At 37.7% G+C, this 12,442-nt stretch overlaps 1 protein-coding gene across 2 annotated transcripts in view; it reads right to left on the bottom strand.

Moving 5' to 3' along the window:
- Positions 1-9,532, bottom strand: part of LOC145771571 (uncharacterized) — a 112,794-nt gene extending 103,262 nt beyond the window's left edge. For both annotated transcript variants that reach the window (XM_082583276.1, XM_082583277.1), the window contains exons 1-2: positions 9,436-9,532; positions 155-396 (exon numbers count right to left, since the gene is read on the bottom strand). In XM_082583276.1, the coding sequence (XP_082439402.1) occupies positions 155-389 (235 nt within the window). In that variant the 5' untranslated portion in view covers positions 390-396; positions 9,436-9,532. The remainder of the gene's footprint in view (positions 1-154; positions 397-9,435) is intronic.
- Positions 9,533-12,442: the final 2,910 nt, after the last annotated feature.

Genomic DNA, 12,442 nt, shown 5'->3' with positions numbered 1-12,442 from the left:
CGGAGTCGGCGCCTATGTCTTCAAGATCACGTAGTTTTGGTGATCTGTTCTCAAAGATCACCAAAACTGGTGATCTTGCCCATCTCTGAGCATGAACAAGATCCATACCAAAATTTATATACATGATATTATACAAAAACTAAGCTGAAATTACCAGTATCCTCTTGCTGTCTTCTTGTACATGTCAATCTGTGCAACTTGGAAATAGTAGTTTCATCAACTGATAGTAGATTAGCAGACGCACCACACGCAAAGCATTTCACAAGATTTTCAATCAGATAAAATCCTTCAGAAATGAGCTGTTGCTGTAATTGTTGACTGAACTTGGTAGTTTGTGCAAACGTTTGTTTTCGAACTTCTTTCAGAGCATAATTTCTGTCGCCATTCATTGCAAAGCTGAAACAAAATGCATGAAGATGACAAATTAAATCATTGAAACAAATAACACCATAAAACATTTTCAAGGCTAGTCACTTTTCACAACAAAGGCCGGCATTACTATCTAGATCAGCTCAATCGGGGTTCCACGATAAATTTTCATTGGGTCCACAAAAGTTTCCGATTTTGCAACGCCATTAGTAGTCTTCCGGTGTAGACCAGGAACATTGTAACTCTGGGGTGGTAAAAGAATGGGAGCACGTCTTTTAGGTGCAGACAGTTAGGCGCCGGTCAAATAGGTGCGGAGCACTATGGCGCCCGGTCATTTAGGTGCTAACTGCTATTCCTAGTAGAGTCTTCAGATTATTTCAGCTTGGCAGGTAAGGCAATGCTTTTCACACAAAATGTTATATTGAACAGAAAAATATATTGTTTTTTTAATGCACGGGGTCGGCATTTATTTGTTGTTAGTCCAGGGTTGCGTCGGCGAAAGCTTTATCAATAAATTATTCAAGTTTCCAAACATGACTGAGTTCACTTTTAGTTAAGTCAAATAATGACTACACTAAAATCAGTAAAAATATACCGTAACCTATATTCAACCGGGTGGTAGGCTTGAGTGAAGAGTGACTTAATTTTCCGTCAAAAACTCCGACTAGGTTTAATAACGAGCAAAATCGCACCACCATCCAAACTGCATTTAGATCAATGCTTCTCAACTTTTTTTGTCTTGGTGGATCGCTTTTCATGTCTTCGAAGCAGTTGCGGACCCCTTAATGTTTTTCTATAAATTTTATTGAAAATTGATAAAATTTTTGAGACCTTTACAAACAATTTCCTCTTTTTTCATTTGCAATCAATATTTCATTGCACAGTAGTTTCTTTGTCGTGTGAGGCTCTAGGACCGAGGATCTGTTCTTTTAGGGTCCACGTCTTTTAGATGCAGACGGTTAGGCGCCGGCCAAATAGGTGCGCACACTGTGGTGTCAGGATGTTTAGGTGCGGAGCACTGTGGCACCCGGTCATTTAGGTGCTAACTGCTATTTCTAATAGAGTCTGCAGATTATCGGAATGGCCCATTTCGGCGAGTCCGATTCGGCTAATCCGATTCGGCTAGTCCGATTCGGCGAGTTTTCTATTCGGCGAGAGCCTTTTTCGGCGAGTGCCCTATTCGGCGAGTTTTTGAAATTTTATTTTTGAAAGGGAATTATCGGGTACCGTAGCTTAACTCTTTCACATCGTTTTAACGTCGCTAAACGTCGCAGAATGAAATAAAAATAAAATGTTTAAACTATTAAATTAAAATTCGTCATGTCAGTTCAGTTGTTTTTATTTCTGACCATCATATCAAAAACAATACACGTCAACATAGCAAAGGTAGAAGCGACAAAACGCGAACGCTAAAACGTGCTTGAATTCGTCATGTCAGTTCAGTTGTTTTTAAGGTAGAAACGACAAAACGCGAACGTTAAAACGTGCTTGTTGTGACCGAAGTAAGTTATTGAGTTGAAAGAAATTTGACACAGTCGCAACACCTTCAGACAAATTTAAGATATGAAGGGAAAATAAAAAAAGAAAATGTTACAAAAAGAAAATGTTCTCAGTTTCAACGTATCCTAGTCAGCAAAGTTCTCTTTTCTACACGATTTCAACGTTTAGCAACGTTAAAACGATGTAAAAACGGCAATTTCTGCTGGTCGGGATAACTAGGCTACGGTACCCGATAATTTCCTTTCAATCCAAGCTGTAAGCCACACATTTGTTGATCCAAACTAATCATTTTAACTATTCAAAAGTACTAACTTGTAGACATGAACATGATTTTTTTTTGTAACATTTTCTTTTTTTTTATTTTCCCTTCATATCTTAAATTTTTCTGAAGGTGTCGCAACCGTGCCAAATTTCTTTCAACTCAATAACTTACTTCGGTCACAAGCACGTTTTAACGTTTGCGTTTTGTCGCTTCTACCTTTTTCTACACCTTTGCTATGTTCACGTGTACATATTGTTTTTGATATCATGATCAGAAATAAAAACAACTGAACTGACATGACGAATTCAAGCACGTTTTAACGTTCGCGTTTTGTCGCTTCTACCTTTGCTATGTTGACGTGTATTGTTTTTGATATGATGGTCAGAAATAAAAACAACTCAACTGAACTGACATAACGAATTTTAATTTAATAGTTCAAACATTTTATTTTTATTCCTTTCTGCACGATTTCAACGTTTAGCGATGTTAAAACGATGTAAAAACGGCAATTATAATTAGGCTACGATACCCGATAATTTCCTTTCAAAAACTCGCCGAATAGGGAACTCGCCGAATCGGACTCGCCGAATAGTAGCAGACCCGCAGATTATATCAGCTTGGCAGGTTAGGCAATGCGTTTCACACGAAACGTTATAGTGAACTGAAAAATATGTCATGGCTTCCGTGAGTGAAGCTGCTTAAATCAGCAATCTGTTACCTTTAATAATTACTTCTACTTGTGATGAATAGATCGTGTGGAGATGAGGTGCGAGACAACGCTCTACTACTCTTGATATTAGCACGTTTCCACATGACATTTGCTATGCATCCTCAACACAAGTTGCAGACAGATGGAACTTTACTTAATCTGTTATCTTTCGCAATTACTTTTACCAGGGGTCGATAGGTCGGGTGGCGAGTACGTGTAAGACAACGCTCTACTACTGCTGATATGAATACATTTCTACAGGACATATGCAACCTGGCTACAAGTTGCAAGCTACAAGTTGAAACCCGTATTTTTAATGTGCCAGAAATATGAGAAATTTTTGAAAATTACCCACATATTTCAAACTACTATAAATAGTGCAGAAACAAATGTATATATATAACAAAAATATAGTATCTATGTCATAGTGAACAATATACACTAGGCCATGCAACATGTAGGTTTTGAATTTGACTGGAGACCGATCTACTATCTTAAATAGCGATCAGAATAGCTAGTATAAGTTGATACAGTTGTCTAAATAGTGGTTGGGAAATATAGTTTGTGTGATTGTGTGTAACATTTACAATGAATGTAGCTGAACATTGAACAAGGGAATATATGTGAGTGAGGAAGAGACAGGATGATATTCATGTGTGCCCATGTATAATATATGAACCAACTTCATGAGGCTCACACAGTAAAAAATTAGGCTCATGGTCTCAGACTGGTTGGCTGCCCCGCTGTAAACTTCATTTGTGTTTTCAATTCTCGTATAAAAGTGTAAATGACCTCTAGAGATGGGCATTTTCGAATAGTGTAGTAAAGGATTCGAATCTGTTGTAGAATAGTTGTATTGAATCCAGAATATTGCATCCGATTGATATATTACAACCACAGAAAGTGAAATAAAGTCAAAGTTTTGCATACGGCAACAAACGTAGTTAGTCAATGCACGCATGATGCACGGTTTTATGTCTTTGTTCCCCGTGTTGTGAGGGTTGTATGTCAGCAAAATTTAGTCTGGTTTGATGGCGGTTTTCCATGTATATACTCCTATTTTGAATGTTGACTGCTAAAGGGTTCCCTTTTCGGATGCAGTCTTCGAAATTAGCATATTATTACTTTGGCAAAAACGTTGCCGAGGCCAAACGGCAAAAGTTGAAATTGCCTCGGCAATTGCTGTGAACATTTATTACGAAAAGATTGTACCAAAACATGTACTGTAAAACGAAAAGCGAAAAATACACTAGAGTAGTCTATCAAGACCGCAATTTTTGATTTGTTGTGATGTAATAATACCAAAAGTAGCGATAAAGAGAGCAACGCGATACACATGCTGTTACGGCAATTCACATTAAATAACTCACGGGGGGGGAGTTAATTTTAGGTTGATTCAACGTTCGAGTCAGCACAAATCGATTTAATTTTTTCAGCGGGTTATATTGCGTAACACTGCCCAATAAGAAATTTACGTTTGTTTTACATTAATTCGACATTTAGCGACGTTGAATTATCATAAAATAACGTTAATTGCTCAATCAGATACTGGTAACAAATTAATAGCTCCCTGCGAGAAAATTGCCTCGATTTACGTATAAGCTAACATAATTTAGGCAAAATTGGGACACTGCGAGCAACACAAAGTCTGTTTGATAAAGAACTAGTCAGAATCGGTATCATCAGATGCTGTATCAGCTGGACGAGGTAACGGAAAGCAAGGCGCAATAAGGAGTAGATGCTTACAATAATTTGTAGTCTATTGGCGTTAAATAAATGCAAATAGGGTGATATTTCTATAAAAGATTCAATTCTCCCAGCTGGGCACTGGGCACGTGTCTAAGTGCCGGCGAAGTAGGAAGTAACCCAAATAAAACATCCAGTAATAGTAAGATTGAATCAACATCCTATGATCCTAGTCTGGTGTAGTCTAAGAAAAGTAGTTTTTTTGTAATCTTGTGGTCCTTACAAGCGCTCGCGTGGCTTCGGCATTTTTATTGCCGACGCTAATGCGCCATTCATGCATCCGTCTGCGTCGGCAATCACCTCGGCAATTGCTGACGCTAATTTTGAAGACTCCGGATGTCACTCTGCTTGTTAAGCACTACCTCATCTCTGGTTAATATCCACTTGGCGGATGCCAAGCCATTTTCTCAATTCTTCACTTGATACTCTGTCCACCAGATGCTTTAAGCATATCTACCTTACCATAGTGTTATCATTATGGCTAAAACACTTGATGTCCTCTGCAGTGACTGGCCACGTCTCACTGGCATAAAGCATTACTAGACGAGTCAATATAAGGTTGAACCCCAAAAAAATTGATACAAAAGGTTTTTCAACGGATTCTGTTACCTATGGGCCTACTAAATAACATACTAAAAGTCTACCAAAATCGGACCTCCAGAAAGGGGTCATTTTCAAGATGGCCGCCGAGATGTTATATTGCCTATATCTCAATTGCTATTCAAGCTAGAAAGGCGGTTTAGGTGTCTATCCCTAGGTTTTCGGGGTCAATCAATCGAATTAAGTAGGTTAAATTACGATAGACTAATTATTTACTGAGATACGTATGATTTGTATATAATAAACGACCTGGAGGAGCCCGGGGACATTTTGGACGCAGCGATAGGCCAACATCAGACAGAGCAGAGCACGATATTAGCAAATTCACTTGAGGCTTGAGATAAACCGCAAACAAAATCATCTTGACTTCCATTATGTAACACAAGCTTGAGAAAAGTGGTTTTCCAACATTCCAGTTTCTATACTTTTGGCAGCTTGATAAGCCGAATAGTGGTAAAATTTTCAGAGACAACTCCTCACTTTTCATCTGAATAAATTCCATATGTATTGGTGCAAAACGGTTTCCAGTAAACCTTAAAATAAAACGTTTTTTCGAAAACAAAACACTCGAAAATCCGTCCGTAGTATCCCCAATCTCCCCTAATAAGATGGAGTTATCATAACAGCATATTACATGCGGCATAACAGGTACTATCAATACAGGCATCTAAGAAAAACTGCAACCAACAGGAGGCTCATACTTGGCCTCCTACAGCAGATGAATACAGGGGATTAATCTGTTCTAAAAAATGGCGTACCATTAAAGTCTGGACACAGACACATTCAGAAAATCATCGGAATTACAACAGTAGGCTACAAAGGTAAATCGTAAAACAGGGTGATCTACCAGTTTGTTGTCTTATTGCCTACGGCTGTCTCTATTCATCATCTTCCGACCCGTCTAGAAGAAACTTGTTACGTGGATTGTCACATTCTTGCAGTTGGCATGGTCCACATGCAGCGGTACATGGTAGTCTGTATCCTCTACAGGAGCAGCGGAGTGTCTTACAGGCAGTGGAGCAGTTGCAATGAATGACCTTCAAGAGACTTTCTGGAGCAGCCTTCATTTTTGACATAAGTGGGATGAGCCGATTCTTTTGCAGGTTTCACCCCCAATTCATGACATCCATACTCTCTGCTTTTCCCATCCAGACCATTGGGCACCAAAGGGCACCGAAGGGAAAATAAAACAAAGAAAATATTCCAAAAAAAAAAAAAATAGATCATGTTTATGTCTATAAGTTAGTACTTTTGAATAGTTAAAATGATTAGTTTGGACCAACAAATGTGTGGCCTACAGCTTGGATTGAAAGGAAATTATCGGGTACCGTAGCCTAGTTATCTCGACCAGCAAAAATTTGTTCCAAGAACACAGTTCATTTTTACATTGTAGTAACAAAATGAAAAGGCTAAACAAATGTGTGGCCTATCGTGTTAACGTCGCTAAACGTTGCAATCGTGTAGAAAAGGGAGCTTTTGCTGACTAGGATACTTTGAAACTGAGAAACATTCACAGAAGCCCTACGATTTGTTCCAAGAACCCATTTAGCATAACATTTCATTTGTACATTGATTCAACGTCTGAATACATTATCTTAAAAATGCAACGTATCGTAGGGCTTCTGTGAATGTTTCTCAGTTTCAACGTATTCTAGTCAACAAAAGCACCCTTTTCTACACGATTTCAACGTTTAGCGACGTTAAAACGATAGGCCACACATTTGGTTAGCCTTTTCATTCTGTTACTACAATGTAAAAATGAACTGTTAGGCTAACTGGGTTCTTGGAACAAATTTTTGCTAACTAGGCTAGGCTAAGGGATAACTAGGCTACGGTAGCCTACCCGATAATTTAATTTCAATCTAAGCTGTTGGAGTGTAGGTCACACATTTGTTGATCCAAACTAATCATTTTAACCATAGGCGCCTAAGCCGTGGGGGCCAGGCCCCCACGCATGTTTCCGCGTGGGAGCAACTTTTTATGCGGCATTGATACATAAAACAATAGATGAACTAGCGATCGGCAGCAGAAAAACATTTTTAAATGCAAACCGCAACAGCTTCGCAGCAAATAATCACTAGAACGAGTAGCGATGCTACAATCCCACCCCAGACAAAAAAAGCTGTCATTTTTACGTTGATTTAACGTCTGCAGACGTTGACGTGAGTTTAACTTAATGCGCTTGCAAACAGCATCGCTGTCGCTTTCGAAAGTCGAAACCTCTGCAGAGAATTGTCGCGGCAGTGAATCGGTTGCTGTGAAAATGAACTTGAAGTCTCGGCCCGAGGTAACCACTAACCAACGCAACAAAGGCTGGTACAAACCGCATTGCGCACACGCGGCATAATCAACACAACAACGGACTCGCGCAAACTGCATGGCGCACACACGACCGTTGCCATAAAAACCCGATCAAAGGCGGGGAATATGCGCATCTTTTGTTTCATCTGCAACACGAAAACGGGCGTATTACAGCGAATTGAAACATGAAAGCTGGTCAGCCATAAATTGCGATATTGTAGTGAAAAGGGAGCAATGTCAAGTCGAAAACTTAATCAAATGTCTCTCTGTAACTATTTTTCAAGGGCTGTTTACGGATGTCAGCAACTTTTAAATTTATTAAAGGTGACGTGCTGTTGAATTGATGTAAACATGAATGATTTTGCTTTCAACAGGTATATTTTCAAGCATATGATCAAGTTAGTATTTTCATTCCATTTACAGTATACCTTTTAGTAAACCTTTTCGTCTCTTGTTTCATGCTAATAAATCTAGTTCGTTGCTAAACTTTATGTTGTGCTTAGCTTAAAGAGTCGCAGTCCATCAACCGCTAGCCAACACAGACGCATAGCATGCGTTTTGGTCGAGCTTTGTTTATAATAATTAACGGTAGGTCGAACGTAGCGATAACTCCCAAGTGTGGCAATAAAAGCAATCCTAGTGTGACGACATAATTACGTCATCCATCTGCGTGACATTTCGCCGAAATTACCTTGCTGCTGATGAAACACGCTTTCGCCCCCACGGCCAAAAAAATAGTTAGGCGCCTATGATTTTAACTATTCAAAAGTACTAACTTATAGACATAAACATTATTTTTTTTGTAACATTTTCTTCGTTTTATTTTTCCTTCATATCTTAAATTTTTCTGAAGGTGATGCAACCTTGCCAAATTTCTTTCAACTCAGTAACTTACTTCGGTCACAAGCACGTTTTAACAGTCGCGTTTTGTCGCTTCTACCTTTTTCTACACCTTTGCTATGTTGACGTGAATTGTTTTTGATATCATGATCAGAAATAAAAACAACTGAACTGACATGACGAATTCAAGCACGTTTTAACGTTTGCGTTTTGTCGCTTCTACCTCTGCTATGTTGACGTGTATTGTTTTTGATATGATGGTCAAAAATAAAAATAACTGAACTGACATGACGAATTCAAGCACGTTTTAATGCTCGCGTTTTGTCACTTCTACCTTTGCTATGTTGACGTGTATTGTTTTTGATATGATGGTCAAAAATAAAAACAACTGAACTGACATGACGAATTTTAATTTAATAGTTCAAACATTTTCTTTTTATTCCTTTCTGCACGATTTCAACGTTTAGCGACGTTAAAACGGCAATTGTAATTAGGCTACGGTACCCGATAATTTCCTTTTAAAAATTTCAAAAACTCGCCGAATAGGGCACTCGCCGAAAAAGGCTCTCGCCGAATGGGGAACTCGCCGAATCGGACTAGTCGAATCGGACTCGCCGAATTGGACTCGCCGAAACGGGCCATTCCGTTCAAGCTAAGTGCACTTATAACTGTTGGTGGTAAATTATTCCAGGCATTTACTACACGTATTGTGAAAAAGTTGCTTCTCAGACATAGTTTGTGGCTTATACAATTTTAAGTTATGGCCTCTTGTATCATAGGTATTTGGATTCATTTGAAATAATACAGTATAATTTACATTATAAAAACCATTTAAATATTTATATACTTGAATAATATCATGGCGAAGACGTCGGAATGCTAGATTAGGCAAGTTTAATTTTTCTAATCTTTCAGAAAATGACAAATGCCTTAATCCAGGAACCAGCTTTAAATTTTTCTCAACCTAGGGCAGAATTCCTTATCTGGCAACGCTATTGAGAACAGCCTAGCCCTAAAACAATATAAAAAGACAAGTTTTGCAAAAATATGCACATTAACTTTGGTACGGTATTGAAATGTTAGTAAAAGAGTAGGCTAGGCTACTTACCCATGTATGACGCTCCGTAAACAATCACCAAGTTATGTGATGTTGCTGACATCTACACTACGAAGCAGTAAGCAATAAAGACCCTATTTGAATTAACATGCTTGAAAAATGTTCAAAAAGTTAGCTACCAGCAATCTGTTAAAACAATTAGCCTAAACAATGAAGTAACATAAAAGAAAATCATCTTGACAGCCTATTCTATAAAATACAGTAGAATTTGGCAAATCTGGCATATGTTGCAAAGTACCATTTTTAAACTGAAGGTAGAATTTGGTTATGGTGTCTGCGGCAATAGTGCAGTCAGTCAGAAAGTTATGGTATTTACTTTTACTATTGTGACACTTTTTCAAAGGTTCCTTCAAATTGCACTATAAACGAGTTCCACTGTATAAGCTACCGGTATACGGTAAGAAATATCACTATAAAGTCAGTATGCCTATTATTACCTAGTTACGGTATCATTGTGGTCTTCATTTGAGCATTTTTTCACAATTTAATACAGCATAGAAAAGGAAGTGACAGACTTATGCCCTATCATCTTATTTAACTCAAATAACTCATTTTTAATTACTTCTGTTCCTTCACCATGCAAGACTTATTGTAATAAATTGGTGAATATGATCAATGATCATTATTTTCAGATTTTTTGCAAGAACGAATCTTCATGTCAGAAGTGCTACTACAATAGGCCTAACATATTTTCATCGCCTCAAAAGACACATTTCGCCAGCAAGTAGCATTTTACGTTCAAATATTCTTTTACATCTTTTTAAATAATTACAGTATAGGCTTATGCAGCAAAAGTTACAGCAAAAAAAACAAACAACAAGACAAACTTATTTGTCAGATTTCACCCATGAATATTTTGCAGTTTCCTTAACCATGGCTACCTAGAGATACACCCTGATTTGTTACATTTGGCAACGCTTTTTCAGATATTTTCAACTTTTGGTAAATGAATGAAATTTTTAAAAATCATATTTTAACATCTTTTTTACTCTCTTCCTCAGGTGATACAACGAGTTTCAACATCACAAGGATTGGAAACATGGAGACAATTTGACCAAGAAATTTTCAGTCAAACTGTAAGCCACTTGTTAACAGTCTGACTGAACTTTTTTTAACTTATCTTTAGTGCTTCCCTGAGACAACAATAGCTTTTCTATTAGAAAGTCAGCAATTGCTGAAAGCTGTATGTATAGAACTTAGCTAGCCATTCTAATACATTGGTAGGGAAATGCTTGAGAAACTCAGGAGGTATCATCCGGTCCCTGAGATTTACGAGTCTTGATGAGTTTTATTGCATTACGTAGCTCCGTGGTCTTGAAAGTCAATGTCTTGGTCTTGAAAGTCAATGGAAAAAATTTCACCAAACTTGAGGCCCTGCTAATGTCTATAAACATCAGTCCTGATTTAATTTCTGTAGTCGAAACATGGATTCAGCCTAATTCCAAAGGTTCTTACTTAAACCTACCAGGCTATACATTCATATCAAATGCTCGGATAAACAGTCGTTGTGGAGGGGTAGGAATATACTTAAAAAGTGATATTATGTATACCAAGCGTGATGACCTAACCATTATGAAAGAAAAAGTATTTTGAGTCTATTTTTGTTGATATTTTCGTTGGTGGTAAACAAGTGACCTGTGGTAGCATTTATCGAGCACCTGCATTGGATGCTAAGTCAAATGGAATTTCTTGATCTGCTTAGTGAGTGCATTAATAACATAGGTACCGTACATCAAAACAATGCTACATAATGGGAGATTTTAATTATAATTTATTGGACTATGAAAACATCAATGTAGGCAATTTTACAGACTTAATGTTTTCAAATTCTTTTTACCCACTAATTAATAAACCTACCAGAATAACTGATACCAGTGCAACAGTCTTAGATCAAATATGGTCCAATGTGCAAACAGGTAATGAAAGTCGGTGTGGAATTCTAATACAGACGAAATCGGTTCTTAAACGTATCAATCGTTTATTTGAATCAAAACCTGAAATCCCAAACCAATCCAATCTAATGTTAAGTAAAAACATCGGTTAAGCGTATACCGCTTAAAAGAATAAGTCGGATAAAAGCATCAGGATTTGCTTCACGTTTGCCTACTTCATTCATTTAATCGTATAATTGTACCCGTAAGCAAAAAGAGAATGTCTCTTTTTGTCTGCAATGCAAGCGATCAAAACAAAGACAAGTGTCTGTAATCTCAGGCCATAATCTTATGTGCTAGACATCGCACTGCAAACAACCAATTTTCGCACAGCTGGGTTTCATTAAAACAGAAGAGCAGACAAAAGGAATAATCACACTTCTTAATAAAGAAGTTTAAATGCTTTTGATGTCATCCGTCGGCGACTGGCCTTCCAAGAAATGGACGCAGACGAATTATTTCGGCTTGAGAGGGAAACATGTCCAAAAGTTTAAACCAGAAAACTTTGGAGAATTTTTTTTAAATTGCTGAATAAAAGTAGCCTACTGTTGTGAAATGCAGTGCGTAATTTCATTTGTGCAGTTTCGTTCAGTTGAAGAACACTGCAAATTAATTATTTTACCAGACAGCGCAAAAAACTTGAAAAAAAAACCTTTGTGATTTCAAAACAAACGATAAGTGTGAGCTGTGTTTTTCTACCATACCCCTATTTTTGTAGGCCACATTCCATTCTCAAAACTACACAGCTGGTAGGCTAAAAATAGCACGCTTGAATCAAAAACTTTAACCGCCAAAGTTCGCGTTGTGACGTCACAGAGATCGGTGAGATGAAAACAAGTCCGATTGCCGCAGTTTGCAGAAAAATGCTTTGATCGTACAAGCTCTTCCCAGTCAGCAAAGCTGGTCTTTTTTACATTGATTCAACGTCTGCAGATGATAAATCAATGTAAAAACAACCAGTTTTGCTGGCTGGAACATACCGCATAGTGTTATGTAACAGAAAACTAGTAAACTCTTTAAAGTTTAACCAGAATTGTAAACAGTTGTAGGAAGTATCAGTTTGTAAT

Source organism: Aplidium turbinatum, chromosome 6 (genome assembly GCF_918807975.1).
Source record: "Aplidium turbinatum chromosome 6, kaAplTurb1.1, whole genome shotgun sequence".
In the NCBI taxonomy this organism is placed as follows: domain Eukaryota; kingdom Metazoa; phylum Chordata; class Ascidiacea; order Aplousobranchia; family Polyclinidae; genus Aplidium; species Aplidium turbinatum.
This window is presented reverse-complemented; position numbering and strand designations above follow the sequence as displayed.